At 37.4% G+C, this 27,911-nt stretch overlaps 1 protein-coding gene across 1 annotated transcript; it reads right to left on the reverse strand.

Moving 5' to 3' along the window:
* Window positions 1–6,154: 6,154 nt before the first annotated feature.
* Window positions 6,155–26,241, reverse strand: LOC132550625 (major facilitator superfamily domain-containing protein 12-like). Its single transcript, XM_060214716.1, has 9 exons — window positions 25,944–26,241; window positions 20,449–20,656; window positions 19,615–19,741; window positions 18,593–18,829; window positions 17,081–17,173; window positions 16,751–16,843; window positions 16,050–16,318; window positions 15,573–15,703; window positions 6,155–6,523 (listed from the first exon to the last, which is right to left on the reverse strand). Exons 1-9 carry the CDS (start codon window positions 26,239–26,241, stop codon window positions 6,369–6,371), a joined length of 1,611 nt encoding a protein of 536 aa, XP_060070699.1. The 3' UTR covers window positions 6,155–6,368.
* Between the last annotated feature and the right edge of the window lie 1,670 nt (window positions 26,242–27,911).

Below are 27,911 nucleotides of genomic sequence, written 5' to 3' on the forward strand. Positions count from 1 at the left end.
GTTTTGGAAATGAGAACTGAATATACTTCTATGCTTCTAATATATACATTTAACTACATTTAAATGGATAATGAGAGGTGGAAAAAATGAAAAAAAGTAAGGGAAAAGGTTGTGTGACAATACAAAACAAATCAGTTAAAAGTACAACTTGACAAGTAAAACAGACTTGAAATAATACTAAATGTAATAAATTTTACATGAAAACTGTATGAATAGTAAATATATTTATGTTAAACATCATCCATATTATGTCTATATACAGAATTTATGATGAGGTATCCCATTATGTGCACTGTTGCCATCTTAAATTCAAAGTGAACCTGACTATGGAAAGGGCTGTGTAAAACAACTACTAGTATCTCTGGCTTTTAAAAATGTACAGAATATGAAAGGATAAGATATCCTTTGTTTCATTATAGCAAAACAATTTATCTTAATTCAGGAAAGCATAAAATGCTACCAAATTTCTTTGGAAAGTATCTCAATTTGGGAAGTGTGACATCATAACATAAAAATCCTGTCATACTTGCATTTCTAAAATTGTGAAAAAAAATGAAATGTTTCTTTAAATAGAAAAAAAATATATACAGTATGTCTGCTAAATACAATTAACTGTTAAGTGGTTAAACATTAAATCTATAATTAACTTATCAGTAACACTTTGTTTAAAACCTAAGTGTGCAGAAACAAAAAGAACAAAGACTTTATAACTTAAAGAACATTTTTTATTCAAAGTTGAGTCAAATTAAGCACATGCAGCAGACTCTAAAACGGATTACCAGGGTATTTCCCAATAAAAAAATTCACAACACTTCTGCGGATCTACCAGCTGTTACAATGAAAATTTCAGAAATCATTTGCATTTCTGCAAGAAGGTAGAAAACACACTGATACTTTGAATATAAGTCTCCAATTTCTAAAGGCAATGCCATTTTGTTTCATGATGTCAACACAATTCAATTCTGACTTTTTAATGAAACTTGATAAATGATCCTAATAAGCATAATGTTCATATTTAAAACTACTGGAAGGCGTATCACAAGTAGTTTGTCTGGTAGCCTGCTAGTATTTATCTCTCTTGTTTCCAGACATGATCAGTTTAAAAATACTGATCAGGTACCAAGAAATACAGGTGCAACTGCCATCATTATTATCTCATTCCGAAAGGCAACCCCTTGTAAAATTCGTTTGATATGTATGAAAATATTGTATGTCATCAAAATCTGATGCGAGGCTTCCTACTAGGTTTTATATCTAACTTTAATAAATATAATAATGCCATTTAATCAAACATGCCATATATATTTATACAATGCAAATAGTACAACTGTCTGAACAAGTATTATCTAACAATAATCATGAGAATATTTCAACATCAATAAATAAGTGACATATCTGAATTATATTTTCAAATCAAAATTCAAATAAAACATTTATGATGATAAACATAAACACTATTTTTCAAAATTCTTTTTTTCTCCAAAAAATGTTGAATTTATAAATCAGTTTATCATTATGCTAACAAATATAGAAACAGTGTATTTAACAACATGTGTTACATCATTCCCACCTACATAAATAATAAATAGCAGTCCTCATTTCTCTACATTACTTCTCAGAGCTCAAACATACACACAAACCAACATTAACCACATACTTTACTCTCCATACAGGTTAAATTTTCCATTTAACTTGACCAGCCTCCAGTCATAATCAGAATCATTTTGCGTTGGAAGCCTGGATCAGAGGTGAAAGTCTGGCTATAAAATACTGAGTATTATAATACATATACATTAATGAGTGTAAAATAACACTAATCTACAGCAAAACATACATATACACTTACCACACATCACAGGAGTACTTTACTAGTAAATTGTAAATTCTTGTACAATAGAATATAAGTACATGTATAGATGTTATTTACTTATATCAATATATATATATGTATATATAATATCAATGAGTAAAGACGACCATTAAAAATTATGTTATACTGGGTTGGTCGTGGTTTAACTAAATAGTTGATTACTACTGACAAATTAGATGTGTCTTCATCACAGTAAGAATATATATACAGTGTATATATCTCCCCGTATATATATATATTCTGTTTTATCATGCTATATTGTTCAACAGAAAACATTAGGGCAAGATCATGTGGATGAAGGTAGATATGGAGGGCAAGAGTGGAAGGGATGATATAATATAACCATAAAATCCTAATGGTAACCAGGTAGATATGGGTAGATATGGAGGGCAAAATGGCAGGGGGGGGATATAATATAACCATAAAATCCTAATGGTAACCAGGTAGATATGGGTAGATATGGAGGGCAAAATGGCAGGGGCCATAAAATCCTAATGGTAACCAGGTAGATATGGGTAGATATGGAGGGCAAAATGGCAGGGGCCATAAAATCCTAATGGTAACCAGGTAGATATGGGTAGATATGGAGGGCAAAATGGCAGGGGGGATATAATATAACCATAAAATCCTAATGGTAACCAGGTAGATATGGGTAGATATGGAGGGCAAAATGGCAGGGGGGATATAATATAACCATAAAATCCTAATGGTAACCAGGTAGATATGGGTAGATATGGAGGGCAAAATGGCAGGGGGGATATAATATAACCATAAAATCCTAATGGTAACCAGGTAGATATGGGTAGATATGGAGGGCAAAATGGCAGGGGGGATATAATATAACCATAAAATCCTAATGGTAACCAGGTAGATATGGGTAGATATGGAGGGCAAAATGGCAGGGGGGATATAATATAACCATAAAATCCTAATGGTAACCAGGTAGATATGGGTAGATATGGAGGGCAAAATGGCAGGGGGGATATAATATAACCATAAAATCCTAATGGTAACCAGGTAGATATGGGTAGATATGGAGGGCAAAATGGCAGGGGGGATATAATATAACCATAAAATCCTAATGGTAACCAGGTAGATATGGGTAGATATGGAGGGCAAAATGGCAGGGTGGGGGGATGATATGATATAACCATAAAAGTATATATAAGTATGTAGACAAACATATTACCTTTAGTGTACATATGTAAACAGTATATATATATTTCTACTTCAACCACTAAAAAAAAATAAGAAGCTTATAGCTAGCGGCCATGACAGTCACCTGAGGTAAGCAATATTGGACATAAAAGTTACAAGATAAGTAGTTTACAAGTAACACGCAATAGAAATTCCAACATAGACGACTGTCAGACTAAAGTGATATATTTCAAGCCATTGTGGGTTAGTCTATGTCAACATAAGCTTACCATAAAAACATCACTAATGAATCTTACCAGGTTATTTCCAACTGAAAATGAAATATTCTATGCTCGAAAATGCAATTTTCCTATTAAAACTATATTAAAGCTCAACCCCTCCCCAGGTGGAAATCTGAGATCCTTGGATCATAAAATTCATAGTTTTGGTAAAGCACCAAAAACTATAGTAAACATCAACCCCTCCCCAGGGAGGAAATGTGAGACCCTTAGATTATAAGATTCACACATTTGGTAAAGCACCTTAAGACAGCTTCCACCTATGAAAGAGCATTTGATTCTACCATATCTAGGTTTTGAGAAGAAAATTTTTGAAATTTGAGTCAATTAGATCTCTTTTGGCCAACCCCCACATGCCTCTAGGAGTAAAGTGATAACAGAGAGGCTAACCTAGGGGTCATACAATGATAAAGAGGGTAAACTAAGGGTCACATACTTAATGGGAGGCCAAACTATCATTTAGTAATTTTTCATTTATACAAGTAACCTAAATGCACTCATAGCAATCAGAACTTCAGTGAGTGATAACAGGATAAGGCCAATACCTTGACATGTTGTTATATAATAGTCATATATATGGTATGGCAAGGTAAATGAATGAAAAATGTCAATATCAGTTTTAATATTTCTGAAAAAAGAAGACAGAAGGAACTAAATAACATTCATCATGTACATGTCCATTACATTCATCAGAGGCCATCAGAGACCGGAATGGGAAAAAAAAATTTAAGTATGAAAAATAACAAAGGACAGTATGAGAGATATGATTCTTGTGTACTGCCCTCCTTGTTGAGATCTATATACCTATGAAGTTTCATGTTGATACCTGTTACAGTTTGAGTGTAATGCTCTGACAAGTACGAAACATAACAAAGGACAATAACTCCTAAATCATGCAAAAAAGAGGTATGGTTCTTGTGTAATGCACTTCTCCTTGTTGAGATCTATCTATCTATGAAGTTTCATGTTGATACCTCTTATAGTTTCTGTGTTATGGTCCGGACAAAATTATGACGGACGGACAGACAAAGCATAGACTATAGGCTCTCCCTTTGGAGAGAATTAAAAATACATGTTTCGTAACCCTCCATCACAGCTGTCAGTTTTACTCTGAAACTGGATGTAATTCAATGACTTAAACATTACTAATATGAGTATAAATAAAGATCAAAGATGTTACTGTAAAATCAGTCATTTTCATTGGGGATTTATATTCAATTCATTTGTGGGTACTCAAAATCCTCAAATTTAGACGTCCACGAAATGATATACAGATGAATGTTGGCATTGATTATACTGCTTGAGGATTTTGGAATAAATTATTTATAGCTCAATAGTACAGTATCACAAACCATAATAAGAATTGAGAGAAACAAGTATGATAACAGGATGAAAATTCATAAACAAGAAAAAAAAAGTATAATAAATGAGGTCATTCTCTTCACACTATCTACAGCACCTGAATGACTTAGAGTCTCAAATCATAAATTCATAAGAAAACTGTACAAAAAATTATCAAAAAAATTTTCGGACCAAAAAAAAAAAAAAATAAATAAATACACAAAATAACTGTAATGTGCAAACATATTCATTGAATCCAAGAAGTACTCATTTTGACGATTCAAAGATGATATACTGGGTAAAATAAAAATAATTAATTCTTATGAACAATCACATCACTAATTGTCACCATGAAAAGAACTATGTCATCAACCAACAGTCATTTAATACCTGGTCATTGCTCTTCAGAATCAAAGGTGACAGTTTTAAACAATCATTGAGGACCTCTTAATCAGCTCTTCTGAATAGTCATCACACCAATATGCATTCAGATGTTCAATGTTACGTTTAAAAAAACAAGGAAATGTTGGTAAGACATAAATGTGCCCACCACTAAATGAAATAAATTTCAGTGTTGAATCAGTTGATAATTTTCTAAATATAACAAGAGTGAACTTGACCTTGACCATGAAAGAATGAAGTCATTAAGTGTTTAAACTGAACTGATTAATATTTTCTATACATAAAGCACCACTGACCTTGACCTTGACCTTTTATCAATCAGTGTATAGGAAAATGATAGTGCTACAATATTCTTGATATGAGCTGGTTATATGGCTAACATCAGTTTGACCTGACAAAATCAGGTGAGTTGGCAATACCAAAAAATATTTGAAACACCAGAGAGAACAGTGTCATGAAATGAAAATGTCTAGTGAGCATATAAAGATTGATCTGTGATAGAATGCTACCACGCTGAAACCTCTAGGTTATTTACAACTATATACAGAATCATCACAGATTCATGGCTCTGACTAGATTTTCAAGATATCAATACTCTAATGCTAATGAAGTCAATTAAACAAATATTAAGTTTCATTAAATTTGTAGGGAAGGGCATATGTTTTAATTTTGCTTTTATCAATCTATGGCTGGTACTATTGGGGTATATAAGATACTATTTATCCCCCCACATATCGATTAAGGTAAATCCAAAAGTATGATAATCTCTTCGTCACAACTTGCTTTAGCAATATAGTATAATTCAAGAGTATAATAATCTCTTTCACACAGCTTCTTTACTCAATATCACAAAAGACCGTATTAGATCTGTGGAAGTTTAAAATTTTACCATTCTTTGTCAGAAACATCAACTCACATTTTTATCGACGTCTGTACAGTCATATGTGACATCACAATCCAGCTTACGAAACACTGGCCAATCAGATTTGAATGCCCAAAAACTACACAAGTTTTGTTTAAAAGTATTTATGTTGCTATGATTTTTGTATGCTGCAAGGCCACACTCCATTTAATAAGCAAAAGTCAAAAGTGGAAGCATGCAGCTGAGGACAATATTACAACAAAGACATGGCTATACAGTCCATGAATAAACAAGCTTGGCCAACTTTTAGTAGAAACCAACCCAAAAACTTTGTAGAAAAGTGGAAATTCAGGAGTAGAGGTCCAGATCAATTTGGGTTTTTCCTTGTTACTATTTGAAGGCCGACAACAATTTGATCTCTCTTTCTCTTTAACAAGGTGTGATAAACTTGTTTGTATCAGGATGAACTGAGACTTGGACTTTTGGCCAGCTGGGTGTGATCACCATCATTCTCCTCCTCACAGCAAACATTACGGCCAGCTGGACATGGTATTGCCCCTGGAACGACTCCGTTGGAATCTTCTGAATTAACAAAAGGCTCCAGCAGCCTCACTGTGGAAAACACAACAAAATGACACTTATAAATATTAGACTCAAAGTGGAAGAATGGATCAATTTACAAATACATTTTTCCCCTAATTAGCTTGAATACTTATTAATCATTATTTACCCTATGAAGATTGAATATTTGTTAATCATTATTTACCAAGTAATTTTTGTGCACAAAAACAATGTACATAGATTGCATTACTCTCTTAATAGCATACATGATGTAGGCCATTTAATTACATAGAGTTAAGACATTCAGTTCACAAAGGAATTAAACACACAATGAAAATGCATATAAATGGCTCACCATAATGTCTTGTTAAAAACAGTAATTATAGATAAAATTTTAGATTTTCCATCCCCCACCAGAAAAGTTACTGGATGTGGTTATCTTAAACAGCTGATGATGTACATATATCATTAATGAATTACACAGGAGCTGAATTACGGTAAAGTCATTCATTTTTGTGTAGATTTATTTACATTGTTATAATGAGTACTCTGAAAAATGATGAAAATTAATCCCCTGGAAAATATACCATTTTCCAGTATCACAGACTTTCCATAGGATTTTATATATCATTCTGGTAAGTGCAACTCTCTTAAAGAATTATTAAGAAAATCTCATACACAGGCAATGAGACTTCCATGAGTGTTATTATACTGTAAATTTAAAGATAAAAATTATGATCAATACTTTGCTTCAGATATACAATGAAATCACACACATCATATATCTCTTGAGTACCCCTTATTCATCAAAATGTTCATATATTCTTTGTAATTTAACCTGTGGTTACTTAAATACTTTCTAACACTAATGATGTGGTCGTTATAAGTTAGCAGAGTCCTTCCGTCAATATCCTCTCTACAGTAACTCTCTAACGTAAAGTCATAACCATTCCGGTACGTTTTTGATAAATCTGCTTGTATATCAAACAAACTTATTCATATTAAGAATAACATGTCTATCTAAAATTATATTCTTTTCCAGTTAAATAGTCCACTACGCCTCAAAGCCAAACTAAACACTAAAACAAATCCTTTTATAAAGTAGCATGCACAAGGGCCGATTGATAAGTTGTGAGCCTCATATTTAAGGGTTTGACGTTTGGCAGATATATCACATCAGCTTTAAACATAATTCCTTTCAGTATCTATGAACCTTTGCCATCGATGTTTAAGGGCCTCTCTGTCACCTTTAAAGATGTCTTTTTCTAGACTGTTCAGAAAGTTCTCCACTGCATGTATGACATCATCTGCAGACCGAACATGGGTACTGGAAATGATCTTTTTCAATTTTAGAAATAGATGAAAGTCTGATGGAGCAAGATCTGGCAAATAAGACGAATGCTCAATCAATTCAAAACAACAATCGTTAATGGCAGTCATGGCAACGACAGACCTGTGAACAGGGGCACTGTCCTGGTGGAACAACACACCTTTGCTGAGTTTCCAAAGCGCTTGAGTTTAATATTTTCTCTGCCTAAGAGGTGATGCATAGTATGTGCCATTGATTGTTTGTCCCTTTTGCAGATAATCTACAATCAGATTACTATCAGCATCCCAGAAATCTGGGGTCATAACCTTTCCAGCTGATGGCACAGCCTTTGCCTTCTTTGGCGGGGGTGAACCAGGGTGCTTCCATTTAGACTGTTGTTTGGCCTCTTGGGTAAAATGATAGACCCTTATTTCATCCATAGTCACAAACCTCTGCAGAAAGTTAGCAGGATCTGCCTCTAAAAGGTTCAGATTAGCATGTGACAAAGTCCACCTGGTGTGCTGTCAACTGGCTATTTTTTCTGTCTGTAATTCGCCTGTCAGTCATAACAATATCAGGGACTAGTAACAGGCCTTCCAGGATGGGCATCATCCCCAAGGCTCTGCCTGCTATGATTAAATTCCACCATCCACCTTGCCATTGTAGCATATGAAGGAGCATCATTCCCTAGTGTTACTACCATATAAGTATGAATATCCTTAGGTGCTAGACCTAAATATTCAATCACTGCTCTTTCGCGGATTTTGTCGGTTTTGCAAAAGTCACTTGCCTTGCTTACTTCAGATTGCTACCTCTTCGACATAAACTGACCAAATGACACCAGTCTTCCCTGCTTAACTTCTCTAATAAATGGCTCCCAACTTATCAATCAACCCAGATAGCTTGCACAAGCAGATAGCTATAATACATAGATAATGTGTATCAAGCTAAAAAAAAACCCATACAGAATATACACTATACCAATTATTAAAGCAACATGCCACCTACGCATTTGACTTTCCTGGTACCTTAGAATCTATCATGCCACCTGATTTTACCTACCTGTATGTTAACTATCAAATTACCTGTGAACTATTGTGTTAACTGTACATTTTACCAACTTGTATATATGTTAATCATATCACCTGTGTATTTTACCTACCTGTATATGTTAATGATATCACCTGTGTATTTTACCTACCTGTATGTAAACTATCACATTACCTGTGAACTATTGTGTTAACTGTACATTTTACCTACCTGTATTGATCTATCGTATCACCTGTTTATTTTACCTACCTGTATTGATCTATCATATCACCTGTGTATTTTACCTACCTGTATTGATCTATCATATCACCTGTGTATTTTACCTACCTGTATTGATCTATCATATCACCTGTGTATTTTACCTACCTGTATTTATCTCTCATATCACCTGTGTATTTTACCTACCTGTATTGATCTATCATATCACCTGTGTATTTTACCTACCTGTATTGATCTATCATATCACCTGTGTATTTTACCTACCTGTATTGATCTATCATATCACCTGTGTATTTTACCTACCTGTATTTATCTCTCATATCACCTGTGTATTTTACCTACCTGTATTGATCTATCATATCACCTGTGTATTTTACCTACCTGTACTGATCTATCATATCACCTGTGTATTTTACCTACCTGTATTGATCTATCATATCACCTGTGTATTTTACCTACCTGTATATGTTAGTCATATCACCTGTGTATTTTACCTACCTGTACTGATCTATCATATCACCTGTGTATTTTACCTACTTGTATTGATCTATCATATCACCTGTGTATTTTACCTACCTGTACTGATCTATCATATCACCTGTGTATTTTACCTACCTATATATGTTAGTCATATCACCTGTGTATTTTACCTACCTGTATTGATCTATCATATCACCTGTGTATTTTACCTACCTGTACTGATCTATCATATCACCTGTGTATTTTACCTACCTGTATTGATCTATCATATCACCTGTGTATTTTACCTACCTATATATGTTAGTCATATCACCTGTGTATTTTACCTACCTGTATATTTTAATCATATCACCTGTGTATTTTACCTACCTGTATTGATCTATCAGATGACTATCAGTCCAGAAACTTGGACCTTGATGTACAGAATGTGAATTGTTTTGATAACAAGTGATAAAATTTAATGTTCAAATGGTTTTAAAAGTATAGACAGCACAATGTAACAGCTGTTTTTACATTACTTGTTGTCTCAGAAAATTACTGTACTTCTCACAATTCATTTCCCATAAAAACATAATCTATTATCAAAAGAGAATTTACATTTGTAATTCAAGTTTAGTTTTTTTCACAGGTGTTGCAATCAAAGTTTTATTTTTTCTGATCAGTCTCAGATGGCACAACTAGGGATCTACAGGCACCATTATGAAACATGTCAATATGAAATTGGAGAAATATCAAGTACTTTACAAGAAAAAGTCACACCAATATAATTCACAGATCAAAGACCTTTTCTGACACCTAAATGCAAATGACATTGTGAAGTTGTGAAGTCAGCAACACCATGAAGTTGTGACATCAAATGCCAGTGACAAAATGGAGTTCTGACAACACTATGCCAGTGACACCATGGGGTTGTGACATCACAGCACCAGTGACACCATGGAGTTGTGACATCACAACACTGTGACAACATGGAGTTGTGACATCACAACACCAGTGACACCATGCAATTGTGATATCACAACACCGTGACACCATGCAGTTGTGATATGACAACACCAGTGACACCATGCAGTTGTGACATCACAACACCAGTGACACCATGCAGGTGTGACATCACAGCACCAGTGACACCATGCAGTTGTGAAGACATCACAGCACTAGTGCCATCATGCAGTTGTGAAGACATCACAGCACCAGTGACACCATGCAGTTGTGAAGACATCACAACACCAGTGACACCATGGAGTTGTGAAGACATCACAGCACCAGTGACACCATGCAACTGTAACATCACAGCACCAGTGACACCTTGGAGTTATGAAGACATCACAGCACAAGTGACACCATGCAGTTGTGAAGACATCACATCACCAGTGACACCATGGAGTGGTGAAGACATCACAACACCAGTGACACCATGCAGTTGTAACATCACAGCACCAGTGACACCATGGAGTTATGAAGACATCACAGCACCAGTGACACCATGCAGTTGTGAAGACATCACAACACCAGTGACACCATGCAGTTGTAACATCACAGCACCAGTGACACCATCGAGTTATGAATAACAGGGTAGTTATGAGTATAATGATAACAGGGTAGTTATGTGTGTTATGATAACAGGGTAGTTATGAGTATTATGATAACAGGGTAGTTATGTGTGTTATGATAACAGGGTAGTTATGAGTATAATGATAACAGGGTAGTTATGTGTGTTATGATAACAGGGTAGTTATGTGTGTTATGATAACAGGGTAGTTATGAGTATAATGATAACAGGGTAGTTATGAGTATAATGATAACAGGGTAGTTATGTGTGTTATGATAACAGGGTAGTTATGAGTATTATGATAACAGGGTAGTTATGTGTGTTATGATAACAGGGTAGTTATGAGTATACTGATAACAGGGTAGTTATGTGTGTTATGATAACAGGGTAGTTATGTGTGTTATGATAACAGGGTAGTTATGAGTATAATGATAACAGGGTAGTTATGAGTATAATGATAACAGGGTAGTTATGTGTGTTATGATGACAGGGTAGCTATGAGTATTATGATAACAGGGTAGCTATGAGTATTATGACTTGTATATGTTAATCATATCACCTGTGTGTTTTACCTACCTGTACTGATTTATCAGGTGACTATCAGTCCAGAAACTTGGACCTTGATGTACAGAATGTGAATTGTTTTGATAACAAGTGATAAAATTTAATGTTCAAATGGTTTTAAAAGTATAGACAGCACAATGTAACAGCTGTTTTTACATTACTTGTTGTCTCAGAAAATTACTGTACTTCTCACAATTCATTTCCCATAAAAACATAATCTATTATCAAAAGAGAATTTACATTTGTAATTCAAGTTTAGTTTTTTTCACAGGTGTTGCAATCAAAGTTTTATTTTTTCTGATCAGTCTCAGATGGCACAACTAGGGATCTACAGGCACCATTATGGAACATGTCAATATGAAATTGGAGAAATATCAAGTACTTTACAAGAATCAGTCACAACAAACATTTTTATATACATATAGACCACAGACAAAGACCTTTTCTGACACCTAAATGCAAATGACATTGTGAGGTTGTGAAGTCAGTGACACCATGAAGTTGTGACATCAAATGCCAGTGACAAAATGGAGTTCTGACAACACTATGCCAGTGACACCATGGGGTTGTGAAATCACAACACCGTGACACCATGGAGTTGTAACATCACAACACCAGTGACACCATGCAGCTGTTTAGTCATAATGCACTCAGTACATTTTATGTAAAGTGTCTGAGCATTGATGACAGGGAAAATATGGATGTTATGATAACAGGGTAGTTATGAGTATTAAGATAACAGGGTAGTTATGAGTATTATGAGAACAGGGTAGTTATGAGTATTATGATGACAGGGTAGCTATGAGTATTATGATGACAGGGTAGCTATGAGTATTATGAGAACAGGGTAGCTATGAGTATTAAGATGACAGGGTAGCTATGAGTATTATGATGACAGGGTAGCTATGAGTATTATGAGAATAGGGTAGTTATTAGTATTATGATGACAGGGTAGCTATGAGTATTATGATGACTGCTACAAGGAGACCCATCCTTGCTGTTCATGGGGCAATAACCCATCAAACATCCAGTACTGACCTGATTGACAATCATTTATCTTATACAGACAGAAAAATGGTGACCATATTATCTACAGAGGTCAGTATACACAGTAATCAGTACTGACCTTATACACCATTACTGGGAGTGGTCAGTAGAGGGAGTGGTCAGTACAGAGAGTGGTCAGTATTGACCTTATACACCATTCCTGGGAGTGGTCAGTAGAGGGAGTGGTCAGTCACAGAGTGGTCAGTTTTGACCTTATAAACCATTCCTGGGAGTGGTCAGTAGAGGGAGTGGTCAGTACAGAGGGTGGTCAGTATTGACCTTATACACCATTACTGAGAGTGGTCAGTAGAGGGAGTGGTCAGTACAGAGAGTGGTCAGTACTGACCTTATACACCATTCCTGGGAGTGGTCAATAGAGGGAGTGGTCAGTCACAGAGTGGTCAGTATTGACCTTATAAACCATTACTGGGAATGGTCAGTAGAGGGAGTGGTCAGTCACAGAGTGGTCAGTACTGACCTTATACACCATTATTGGGAGTGGTCAGTAGAGGGAGTAGTCAGTCACAGAGTGGTCAGTACTGACCTTATACACCATTACTGGGAGTGGTCAGTAGAGGGAGTGGTCAGTCACAGAGTGGTCAGTACTGACCTTATACACCATTACTGGGAGTGGTCAGTATAGGAAGTGGTCAGTACATAGAGGGGTCATTACTGACCTTATACACCATTACTGGGAGTGGTCAGTAGAGGGAGTGGTCAGTGCATAGAGTGGTCAGTACATAAAGTGGTCAGTACATAGAGTGGTCAATACTGACCTTAAACTCCATTAAAGTTTGCCAAGGGAAAGCTAGGAGTGTAGCATTATATAAAGAGTGTGCAGTGGCAGAAGTGGTCAGTAGAGGGAGTGGTCAGAACAGGGAGTGGTCAATACTGGTCTTATACACCATTATCCATCAAGGGATTTGTAGGAGAGTAAACTAATCTTCAGTGGTCAGAGTACAGAGTGGTCAGTATAGATAGTGGTCAGTATAGGACGTTGTCAGTATAAGGAAAAGTCAGTTTAGAAAGTGCTCAGTACAGAGTGCTCAGTACAGAGTGCTCAGTATACAGAGTGGTCTTGATAGAGTAGTCAGTCACTACTGACCAGTACCTTACAGTCCATCAAGGGGTTGTTAAGAGTGTTACAACTGTAAGAATCAAAAGCACTGTTAGCTGACTGTTTATATTTCAGTGTGTCCTAAATAGTCCTCGAGAATACAATCATAGGGTAGATATGGTTATAGTCCTCGAGAATACAATCATAGGGTAGATATGGTTATAGTCCTCGAGAATACAATCATAGGGTAGATATGGTTATAGTCCTCGAGAATACAATCACGGGGTAGATATGGTTATAGTCCTCGAGAATACAATCATAGGGTAGATATTGTTATAGTCATGGAGAATACAATCATAGGGTAGATATGGTTATAGTCCTCGAGAATACAATCATAGGGTAGATATGGTTATAGTCCTCGAGAATACAATCATAGGGTAGATATGGTTATAGTCCTCGAGAATACAATCATAGGGTAGATATGGTTATAGTCCTCGAGAATACAATCATAGGGTAGATATGGTTATAGTCATGGAGAATACAATCACAGGGTAGATATGGTTATAGTCCTCGAGAATACAATCATGGGGTAGATATGGTTATAGTCCTCGAGAATACAATCACCGGGTAGATATGGTTATAGTCCTCGAGAATACAATCATGGGGTAGATATGGTTATAGTCCTCGAGAATATAATCATAGGGTAGATATGGTTATAGTCCTCGAGAATACAATCACAGGGTAGATATGGTTATAGTCCTCGAGAATCCAATCATAGGGTAGATATGGTTATAGTCCTCGAGAATACAATCACAGGGTAGATATGGTTACAGTCCTCGAGAATACAATCATAGGGTAGATATGGTTATAGTCCTCGAGAATACAATCACAGGGTAGATATGGTTATAGTCCTCGAGAATACAATCATAGGGTAGATATGGTTATAGTCCTCGAAATACAATCATAGGGTAGATATGGTTATAGTCCTCGAGAATACAATCACAGGGTAGATATGGTTATAGTCCTCGAGAATACAATCATAGGGTAGATATGGTTATAGTCCTCGAGAATACAATCATAGGGTAGATATGGTTATAGTCCTTGAGAATACAATCATAGGGTAGATATGGTTATAGTCATGGAGAATACAATCACAGGGTAGATATGGTTATAGTCATGGAGAATACAATCACAGGGTAGATATAGTTATAGTCATGGAGAATACAATCATAGGGTAGATATGGTTATAGTCATGGAGAATACAATCACAGGGTAGATATGGTTATAGTCCTCGAGAATACAATCACAGGGTAGATATGGTTATAGTCCTCGAGAATACAATCACATGGGTAGATATGGTTATAGTCCTCGAGAATGCAATCACAGGGTAGATATGGTTATAGTCCTCGAGAATACAATCATAGGGTAGATATGGTTATAGTCCTCGAAATACAATCATAGGGTAGATATGGTTATAGTCCTCGAGAATACCATCACAGGGTAGATATGATTCAGATATGTCTTAAATCTGTAAGTTATAATTGTTATATAACTTTAGCCAATAGTTGGATGATCCAGAGAGGAAACATGATTATAGCTGATATCGACGTTTCACCTGTGAGCTATTTCAATAATATCACAACAGTAATTTAGTCTTTGTAAGTAATTTCTACTAGTATGATGCTAACCTTGAGATCACATCAAAGAAATAAAGTGAAATAAAGATTGGAATAGTTTTAAAGGCATCAACACATCATGTAACTCTAGAGACATCTGCAAAATGGAGGTTAAGTCAGCTAGTGATTGACATCTATACACTTACTTCCTTTCTTCTTGGTGCCTATCTTTGTTGGGAGGAGAGTGAGTAGTACCAGCATTGTGATTAACACCACTCCTCCCGGGACATATGTCAGCACTGTCTTAAAATACTGGTTACATTTAGGACAGCAACTTCTGAAGAGGATAGCAGATGAAAAGCTGTTATTTAATACTAGGTTAAACTGAAAATGTCTGTAAAATAAAAATGCATCTCCCACCTCAAGTTGGCAATTGTACGCTTTAACCTTAACCAATACCCACTGTAACATAACTAAATGTAGGATACCATGGTGTACACATGAACCAACTTATCTTATTGATTTGGATGAGACGTGACACGACATCAACAGATTCTTTAAACTTGTTCAATGGACAATAAAAGAAATCAAAATACAAAAAATAAACAGAAATATCAATCTTTTCAGAATAAGACTTTGAACAACAAATTTTTAATGTTCATAATCATTGAATGATGTCTTACGTGCATGGATGATTCTGTTGAATTAGAACTACTGCAATCCCATTTGAAAGCTTGTCAGTAAAACTCATAGCACCATACACAAAAGCTCCACTTTCAGTATTTTGTCCAATCAGATCTGATGTCATAGCAAGGGAGGTAACCAGCATAGTGGAGCCACCGATACCAAGTAACACTGCTGCACCGTAACAGTAGTGTTTTGAAGATTCTTTAAGGAAAAATATCCACACACATGCCCCTATACCACATAACTGTCCTATAAAATAGGTGGCCTGAAATTAATCACCAAATCTAAAGATTATCATAAGTTGCACTCGGACATATAATTTTAACAAATTCTTCTAAATGAGACAAGTACAATGACAGACAAACAGTGGCCTTAACAGACATATACAACGTACATATTGTTTATAACAGTTGGTCTTTGAAGCCAGGTACTATATACTAATGACACATATGTACTTTCCCAGCAGAGGTTACCTTTATATACAGGTACAAGTATTTATCATATAAAAATTATTCACAGAAGTGGTCTTTATAGACAGATATTATAGTGAACAGATGTTTTTATCGAGAGGTACTTGCCACATAGTGTAGACTTTATGGTCAGTAGTTAGATCATAACGTTCTTACTGGACAGGTTGATAATGAACAGGTAAACTCTCTAGACAGGTCCCTAGTCAACAGAGGTCTTTGATACTTACTTTTCTGCCAATATTTCGATTGACAGGTTTCATGACTAATGAGGTAAAAAGTCCACTGACAAATACCACCAATGGCATTAAGGCTACATTGACCTGGAAAGACCACAAAACAACGTCACAGTCAAAACTAAACATTTAATTAGGATACAAAATTTGAATTTAACATTTCACTCAACAATCTTCAAAATTTTAAATTAAGACTTCTTCTTAACATTGACACCTGAAAATCATAAGCCTTACAAATTCTGAAAAAATCTCAAGAAAAAAAAAGCAAAGCATTAGATACACTGGGTTGTTTAAGAATTTCTGATCGACTGGTTGGTAACTTACCTTCGACATTTTTAAAGTCTCTGTGACATACAAAGGGAGATAAATCTGTGATATATTCACAAACAACCTTGTACACATATATATCAATGCAACCTGCAAAACAAAACAAATTCATAAAACAACCTTTTATACAGTCATGTTTACAAAAAGGGATCAAACTTGTGATCACTATATGAACTTACATGATAAAACTGTGTCTCTTTAAGCCAGTTTACATATCACCTTACCTGATAACATTGTTTCTTTAAGCCAGTTTACATATCACCTTACCTGATAACATTGTTTCTTTAAGCCAGTTTACATATCACCTTACCTGATAAAACTGTGTCTCTTTAAGCCAGTTTACATATCACCTTACCTGATAACATTGTTTCTTTAAGCCAGTTTACATATCACCTTACCTGAAAACATTGTTTCTTTAAGCCAGTTTACATATCACCTTACCTGATAAAACTGTGTCTCTTTAAGCCAGTTTACATATCACCTTACCTGATAAAACTGTGTCTCTTTAAGCCAGTTTACATATCACCTTACCTGATAAAACTGTGTCTCTTTAAGCCAGTTTACATATCACCTTACCTGATAACATTGTTTCTTTAAGCCAGTTTACATATCGCCTTACCTGATAACATTGTTTCTTTAAGCCAGTTTACATATCACCTTACCTGATAAAACTGTGTCTCTTTAAGCCAGTTTACATATCACTTTACCTGATAAAACTGTGTCTCTTTAAGCCAGTTTACATATCGCCTTACCTGATAACATTGTTTCTTTAAGCCAGTTTACATATCACCTTACCTGATAAAACTGTGTCTCTTTAAGCCAGTTTACATATCGCCTTACCTGATAACATTGTTTCTTTAAGCCAGTTTACATATCGCCTTACCTGATAACATTGTTTCTTTAAGCCAGTTTACATATCACCTTACCTGATAAAATTGTGTCTTTAAGCCAGTTTACATATCACCTTACCTGATAAAACTGTGTCTCTTTACGCCAGTTTACATATCACCTTACCTGATAAAACTGTGTCTCTTTAAGCCAGTTTACATATCACCTTACCTGATAAAACTGTGTCTCTTTAAGCCGGTTTACATATCACCTTACCTGATAAAACTGTGTCTCTTAAAGCCAGTTTACATATCACCTTACCTGATAAAACTGTGTCTCTTAAAGCCAGTTTACATATCACCTTACCTGATAAAACTGTGTCTCTTTAAGCCAGTTTACATATCACCTTACCTGATAAAACTGTGTCTCTTTAAGCCGGTTTACATATCACCTTACCTGATAAAACTGTGTCTCTTTAAGCCGGTTTACATATCACCTTACCTGATAAAACTGTGTCTCTTTAAGCCAGTTTACATATCACCTTACCTGATAAAACTGTGTCTCTTTAAGCCAGTTTACATATCACCTTACCTGATAAAACTGTGTTTCTTTACGCCAGTTTACAGAAAATCTTACCTGGTAAAACTGTGTCTTTTTAAGCCAGTTTACATATCACTTTACCTGATAAAACTGTGTTTCTTTAAGCCAGTCCTTCCATGACATGAGGGATTGCTTCAACATGGAGATTTCTATGGAATGGGCACTTTCTCCAGTAGAGGAAGACATTGAAGTCTTCAGAGATTTGGACATGGCCTCTTCAGCCTCTACATGAGACATAGTCTTTACTCCCTCCTTCACACCAATTTGGAACAAGAAACTGACCACTACTCCTAAACTGACCACGATAAATACCAGGTCCTGGAAACCAAAACATATTGGAGGATTATACGTAAACATACCTTTGTACAGTTAGGTATAAGAGATTTTAACATATGAAAAGATATTTAAGTTACATTACACAATGAAGTTCACACAATAGATTAAAACTTCTTATAACACAACCGGAATCAGATCTCAGTGTGGCATTTTGACGACTACACGGTTACCTTCATCTTTACTTTTCTACTGAGTGCTGATGAAGGTGAGGGTGTAGTCATCAATTTATCACACCCTAATCCTCTACTGGTTGTGTTATCAGAACCTCTATGCTTCTGACATTACCAGCCTGAAGAAAATGTTCCGAAATGAATAAAATTTACATAAGTTTCCATCTTTTATGAGAATCTGTTCAAAATCGTACAAGTATCTCATATGTTGTAAAATATGGAAAATATTTTTAGAGCTTGCTTTATGTCATGAAATGGACATGTTTAAAGATCCTGTATTGAATACATCAAAATATTGTTATAAATAGGAGTCACCCAATGTGTGTACAACCTGTGTAACAGGGAACAAACACAGGAATATTTAGCTTACTGAAGAGTACTCTATCAAGGTTTTATATGCTAAATGATGATTTTGTTTGCTCTTTGTAGTAGACGATGACTACCTCACTAAACACATGGGAGGCCTATTGCATAGGGTTCAAAGTAATTAGGGTCCACATACAACCACATGTAAAACACTACAGACTGGTCCCTTTCTCAGCCATATGAGAAACAAAAACTTATGAATTATATGGTTAATACATAGTGAAAGCTTACTCTGAAATTGTTGTTGTCAACTGGTGACAGCATGTCACTACTACCAATGCCATCCCCAGTGTTGAGGTAAAACAGGAGAGCAAACAGTCCAAACACGGTTAAATTAGACAACACCGTGAAGGCATACCTGTAAACATATACAAAAGGTAGAGAGTTCATCCAGTATCAAGTCCATGCCTGGTAATAAGCCCACCCAATTCTACTGTGGTTTGAAGAGTTAATCTGGCATTGAGCCCACATCTGGTAATAAGCCCACCCATATCTACTGTGGTTTGAAGAGTTAATCTGGCATTGAGCCCACGTCTGGTAATAAGCCCACCCATATCTACTGTGGTTTGAAGAGTTAATCTGGCATTGAGCCCACGTCTGGTAATAAGCCCACCCATATCTACTGTGGTTTGAAGAGTTAATCTGGCATTGAGCCCACGTCTGGTAATAAGCCCACCCATATCTACTGTGGTTTGAAGAGTTAATCTGGCATTGAGCCCACGTCTGGTAATAAGCCCACCCATATCTACTGTGGTTTGAAGAGTTAATCTGGCATTGAGCCCATGTCTGGTAATAAGCCCACTCACACCTAGCATTTACAGTTGAAATGCCTACAAATTATATATCATTGTCTTATGATAAACCCACCTACATACTTTGAATTAGACTGACAATTTGGCTCTCCTGGGCTTATTGCTAAATGAGTTTGGGATACAATCATATTTCTGGTAACAACTTTACCATACAGTTACCTTAAGAATTTGTACCTGTAGAAAACATCAGGAAACTATACAAAGTTTATCAAAACCACTTTTTTCAATACAACTCCATGGAAAATGTTCATACCTAAAACCATTTAATTCCACACGCTCATCCTCTTTAATGGTTAAGTCAGGTATGAGAGACAAATGAGAGATCTGGGTTGACGCCCAGCCAAACTGAAATATCACGACAAACGGCGCATAATAGATAAACTGGTAGATATCCTTGGTATGGTCACAGGTGATACATTTGTTAAAGATGAAGGGAAAGCTACACGCCACACATATTGTACCTGTTAGAAAAAACAGTAAGAGATGAAATGTAATATGAATAAAATGCTGTTAATCAAATAACTTCAATTCAACAAGTTACAAAGACCTTTAAAGCAATTTCTCAATTTTTAAAAAATTAGAGATCGCCATGTGATGCTTTCTTCGAGAAGAATGAACTAGTTATGTCAGTTTACAGAGATCTATACACACAAAAGGAAGCAGCTCTTTTGATTGGTTAGTTGATTGATTAGTGAAGATAAAGACTAGCTGTAACCATACAGAGACTGTTACACCTTCAGTTGTAACCATACAGAGACTGTGTTACACCTTCAGTTGTAACCATACAGAGACTGTGTTACACCTCCAGCTGTAACCATACAGAGACTGTGTTACACCCCCAGCTGTAACCATACAGAGACTGTTACACCTTCAGTTGTAACCATACAGAGACTGTATTACACCTTCAGTTGTAACCATACAGACTGTGTTACACCTCCAGTGTTACAGAGACTGTGTTACCTCCAGCTGTAACCAGAGACTGTGTTACACCCCCAGCTGAGACTGTTACACCTTCAGTTGTAACCATACAGAGACTGTATTACACCTTCAGTTGTAACCATACAGAGACTGTGTTACACCTTCAGTTGTAACCATACAGAGACTGTGTTACACCTCCAGCTGTAACCATACAGAGACTGTGTTACACCCCCAGCTGTAACCATACAGAGACTGTGTTACACCCCCAGCTGTAACCATACAGAGGCTGTTACACCTTCAGTTGTAACCATACAGAGACTGTATTACACCTTCAGTTGTAACCATACAGAGACTGTGTTACACCTTCAGTTGTAACCATACAGAGACTGTGTTACACCTCCAGCTGTAACCATACAGAGACTGTGTTACACCCCCAGCTGTAACCATACAGAGACTGTGTTACACCCCCAGCTGTAACCATACAGAGACTGTGTTACACCCCCAGCTGTAACCATACAGAGACTGTGTTACACCCCCAGCTGTAACCATACAGAGGCTGTTACACCTTAAGCTGTAACCATACAGAGACTGTTACACCTTCAGTTGTAACCATACAGAGACTGTTACACCTCCAGTTGTAACCATACAGAGACTGTGTTACACCCCCAGCTGTAACCATACAGAGACTGTGTTACACCCCCAGCTGTAACCATACAGAGACTGTGTTACACCCCCAGCTGTAACCATACAGAGGCTGTTACACCTTAAGCTGTAACCATACAGAGACTGTTACACCTTCAGTTGTAACCATACAGAGACTGTTACACCTCCAGTTGTAACCATACAGAGACTGTGTTACACCCCCAGCTGTAACCATACAGAGACTGTGTTACACCCCCAGCTGTAACCATACAGAGGCTGTGTTACACCCCCAGCTGTAACCATACAGAGGCTGTGTTACACCTCCAGCTGTAACCATACAGAGGCTGTTACACCTTCGGTTGTAACCATACAGAGACTGTTACACCTTCAGTTGTAACCATACAGAGACTGTTACACCTCCAGCTGTAACCATACAGAGACTGTTACACCTCCAGCTGTAACCATACAGAGACTGTGTTACACCCCCAGCTGTAACCATACAGAGGCTGTGTTACACCCCCAGCTGTAACCATACAGAGACTGTGTTACACCCCCAGCTGTAACCATACAGAGACTGTGTTACACCCCCAGCTGTAACCATACAGAGACTGTGTTACACCCCCAGCTGTAACCATACAGAGGCTGTTACACCTTAAGCTGTAACCATACAGAGACTGTTACACCTTCAGTTGTAACCATACAGAGACTGTTACACCTCCAGTTGTAACCATACAGAGACTGTGTTACACCCCCAGCTGTAACTATACAGAGACTGTGTTACACCCCCAGCTGTAACCATACAGAGGCTGTATTACACCCCCAGCTGTAACCATACAGAGGCTGTGTTACACCTCCAGCTGTAACCATACAGAGGCTGTTACACCTTAAGCTGTAACCATACAGAGACTGTTACACCTTCAGTTGTAACCATACAGAGACTGTTACACCTCCAGCTGTAACCATACAGAGACTGTTACACCTCCAGCTGTAACCATACAGAGACTGTGTTACACCCCCAGTTGTAACCATACAGAGACTGTTACACCTTCAGTTGTAACCATACAGAGGCTGTTACACCTTCAGTTGTAACCATACAGAGGCTGTGTTACACCCCCAGCTGTAACCATACAGAGGCTGTGTTACACCCCCAGCTGTAACCATACAGAGACTGTGTTACACCCCCAGCTGTAACCATACAGAGGCTGTGTTACACCTTCAGTTGTAACCATACAGAGACTGTGTTACACAGTTGTAACCATACAGACTGTGTTACACCAGGCTGTTACACAGAGACTGTGTTACACCCCCAGCTGTAACCATACAGAGACTGTGTTACACCCCCAGCTGTAACCATACAGACACTGTGTTACACCTGTGTTACAGGCTGTTACACCCAGCTGTAACCATACAGAGACTGTGTTACACCCCCATCTGTAACCATTCAGAGACTGTGTTACACCTTCATTTGTAAACATACAGAGAATGTATTACACCTTCAGTTGTAACCATACAGAGAAGAGACATGTGTTACACCTTCAGTTGTAACCATACAGAGGCTGTGTTACACCCCCAGCTGTAACCATACAGAGTCTGTGTTACACCCCCAGCTGTAACCATACAGAGACTGTGTTACACCCCCAGCTGTAACCATACAGAGACTGTGTTACACCCCCAGCTGTAACCATACAGAGGCTGTGTTACACCCCCAGCTGTAACCATACAGAGGCTGTGTTACACCCCCAGCTGTAACCATACAGAGACTGTGTTACACCCCCAGCTGTAACCATACAGAGGCTGTGTTACACCTTCAGTTATAACCATACAGAGACTGTGTTACACCCCCAGCTGTAACCATACAGAGGCTGTGTTACACCCCCAGCTGTAACCATACAGAGACTGTGTTACACCCCCAGCTGTAACCATACCGAGGCTGTGTTACACCCCCAGCTGTAACCATACAGAGGCTGTGTTACACCCCCAGCTGTAACCATACAGAGGCTGTGTTACACCCCCAGCTGTAACCATGCAGAGACTGTGTTACACCTCCAGTTGTAACCATACAGAGACTGTTACACCTCCAGCTGTAACCATACAGAGACTGTTACACCTCCAGTTGTAACCATGCAGAGACTGTGTTACACCTCCAGTTGTAACCATACAGAGACTGTGTTACACCTTCAGTTGTAACCATACAGAGGCTGTTACACCTTAAGCTGTAACCATACAGAGACTGTGTTACACCTCCAGCTGTAACCATACAGACACTGTGTTACACCTCCAGCTGTAACCATACAGAGGCTGTTACACCTTAAGCTGTAACCATACACAGACTGTGTTACACCTCCAGCTGTAACCATACAGACACTGTGTTACACCTCCAGCTGTAACCATACAGAGACTGTGTTACACCTCCAGCTGTAACCATACAGAGGCTGTTACACCTTCAGTTGTAACCATACAGAGACTGTGTTACACCTTCAGTTGTAACCATACAGAGACTGTGTTACACCTTCAGTTGTAACCATACAGAGGCTGTTACACCTTCAGTTGTAACCATACAGAGACTGTGTTACACCTTCAGTTGTAACCATACAGAGGCTGTTACACCTTAAGCTGTAACCATACAGAGACTGTGTTACACCTCCAGCTGTAACCATACAGACACTGTGTTACACCTCCAGCTGTAACCATACAGAGGCTGTTACACCTTAAGCTGTAACCATACAGAGACTGTGTTACACCTCCAGCTGTAACCATACAGACACTGTGTTACACCTCCAGCTGTAACCATACAGAGGCTGTTACACCTTAAGCTGTAACCATACAGAGACTGTGTTACACCTTCAGTTGTAACCATACAGAGGCTGTGTTACACCTTCAGTTGTAACCATACAGAGGCTGTTACACCTTCAGTTGTAACCATACAGAGACTGTGTTACACCTTCAGTTTTAACCATACAGAGGCTGTTAAACCTTCAGTTGTAACCATACAGAGGCTGTGTTACACCTTCAGTTGTAACCATACAGAGGCTGTTACACCTTCAGTTGTAACCATACAGAGACTGTGTTACACCTTCAGTTGTAACCATACAGAGACTGTGCTACACCTCCAGTTGTAACCATACAGAGACTGTGTTACACCTTCAGTTGTAACCATACAGAGGCTGTTACACCTTAAGCTGTAACCATACAGAGACTGTGTTACACCTTCAGTTGTAACCATACAGAGACTGTGTTACACCTCCAGCTGTAACCATACAGAGACTGTGCTACACCTCCAGTTGTAACCATACAGAGACTGTGTTACACCTTCAGTTGTAACCATACAGAGGCTGTTACATCTTAAGCTGTAACCATACAGAGACTGTGTTACACCTTCAGTTGTAGCCATACAGAGACTGTGTTACACCTTCAGTTGTAACCATACAGAGACTGTGTTACACCCCCAGCTGTAACCATACAGAGGCTGTTACACCTTCAGTTGTAACCATACAGAGACTGTGTTACACCTTCAGTTGTAACCATACAGAGACTGTGTTACACCTTCAGTTGTAACCATACAGACACTGTGTTACACCTTCAGTTGTAACCATACAGAGACTGTGTTACACCCCCAGCTGTAACCATACAGAGGCTGTTACACCTTCAGTTGTAACCATACAGAGACTGTGTTACACCTTCAGTTGTAACCATACAGAGACTGTGTTACACCCCCAGCTGTAACCATACAGAGACTGTGTTACACCTCCAGCTGTAACCACACAGAGACTGTGTTACACCCCCAGCTGTAACCATGCAGAGACTGTGTTACACCCCCAGCTGTAACCATGCAGAGACTGTGTTACACCCCCAGCTGTAACCATACAGAGACTGTGTTACACCCCCAGCTGTAACCATGCAGAGACTGTGTTACACCCCCAGCTGTAACCATACAGAGACTGTGTTTGCACACTAAAACATGGATATTCTGATGATTTTTTTTTGTTTTTTTTTTGTTAAAAACTGAATATTCCTGCCTTTTCCTTTGTAGCAGTATCTGATTTATTCAAACTTACAACAAAATGTCATTACTCTGAAAATTACTTCCTACAACGGTTTGTTACACAGATCTGTGTAATAAACAGGCATCAATAAACACCACTATTTGATCTCTGTGTAAATCCATAGACATTAGATAGATTTTCTTACCTAATAAATGCCAAGTTTTTCTCTTTCCAATCTTCAGTATCCCTTGGGTATGATCTGACTCGTAACCAATAAACGGTGTAAACAATGCATCGCTGACTTGACCAATCATCATCAAGTATCCAGCCAGTGAGTTGTCAAACTGTTTGACTTGGTGAAAGTAGATGATGAGGTAGCTAAACCACATGGAGGCTGTGAGGTCATTAAGTACATGTCCGATACTGTACAGAAATCTTTGTGTCGCAGGTAAGGTTTTACCTGTACCATTGGACCTCTTCAGCAATGGTGCCGACTCAGACATTTTGAAATTTTATATGATGCTTAAGTCTCAGTGTGAAATGTAATGTTATATCTGAGTCAACTAACTTCCTCGATTACCACTATCACCGTATAAAGATTTACCACAATTAATTAATTGTTTCAGCTGACAATATCCTGACATGTTTTTCACAATCTCTGGGTGACCTAGGCACCTATTTTTGCAGAACCTGTAAGATTTGCAGAAAACATTACTACAAGAAGTAAACCTGTAAATAAGCATGCAATTAAAAACCTACATTCAAGGTCTGATCATCATCATATCCACCTTTGTTTAGATGGAGGCTTGAGCTATCGAGTCAGGGATCAGGGGATGGGTCAAGAACAAAGATAACCTTCAGCTTTGATAAAAAATAGAGTATGTGGTTGTACATTGTATATTAACCATTATTAATGTACTAATAAAAAAAAACAGATTATGTAATGCTTAGCTTTGCACACGGCAGGTAAGTCTCTGATTCCTTTCAGAGATAATAGCTAACAAATGCCAATATATACATATAGCGTGTAACAGCAAACTCTACCTGAGTTAACAATAAAACTAACGAACGAAATAGTATTCACATGGACTGCTGTTCCGCACAGACTGTTCTGACTAGCATGCGAGCTTGAGTGCAAGCTCGACACCCAGTGACTTCACCTAACCCTAGTTCCAACTACTGAACTAGTCGCCGAGCAATATCACTTAGTCAGTCCTGACTAAGCCCTAGTTTGTCCTACCAACTAAGTCAACCCTTGCTCGTGTTCCTAGCTCAGGCTCTAACCTAGCCCTATAGCTAGCTACCCAAAGTCAAAAGTCCAAGCTTCGGTGAGAACTAAACAGCCCTTGCACCAGCTTGACAAGTGGTTTCGGAAAAGCCACTATTTCAGACTTTCACCCACCACCTATTACAAATAACTGTGTTACGTACTTTGTAAGAAGTCTTACTTCGTCCGTGTATCTTTAAAAGCTTCACCAACAGTCAGTATAACAGCAATCACAATCATTCAAAGTAATTTCTATTTACACGTATAATAAACACTTTCATTAGGTGTGACAATCGTTGCATACTAAAATATTAACATAGTACAGAATACCTTTCCATACCTTACTTCAGAATTATAAACATTTGTATTAATCGACAAAAATCATTAGATGAACAAATTAACAAATATGTAATTAGCTATAAGTCATATTCAAGGGACATAACTCTTATACTTTAATTTCCATAACAATAACAAGACCCATTATTGAGGCCATCTGATTAGAGAGCTAGAGGTCACCTGTTCAAACCGAAGAGTTCGCACAATCACCACCTACGTAGGGATTCATGAATAATACTTTGCTTTTCTTGGAGGTGTAACACTATACGTAAGAAAGAATTAATGCAGGGTCCAGTGTTATTTTGAAAACTATTGAATTAAAAAATGACTTTCATAATCACCAATGAACTTTCAAATGTATGTGATTGTTATTTAGTCAAGACTACATAAGTTTTCCATTTAATTTTCAATCCGTAAAATAAGCCAACCATTTTTACCACACTGCACAAAATGTGTGATCCTTTATGCACAATGTCTGCACGATATGAGCATGAAGTTTTTGATGTGTTGTTTGTTACCAAAACTGTAGCTTCTATTTTTTCTGTTCCTTTCCAAATAATAATGACAATA

This window comes from Ylistrum balloti, unplaced genomic scaffold (assembly GCF_031769215.1).
Source record: "Ylistrum balloti isolate Yb309-2 unplaced genomic scaffold, AGI_CSIRO_Ybal_v1 Utg370136, whole genome shotgun sequence".
Classification (NCBI taxonomy): Eukaryota; Metazoa; Mollusca; class Bivalvia; order Pectinida; family Pectinidae; genus Ylistrum; species Ylistrum balloti.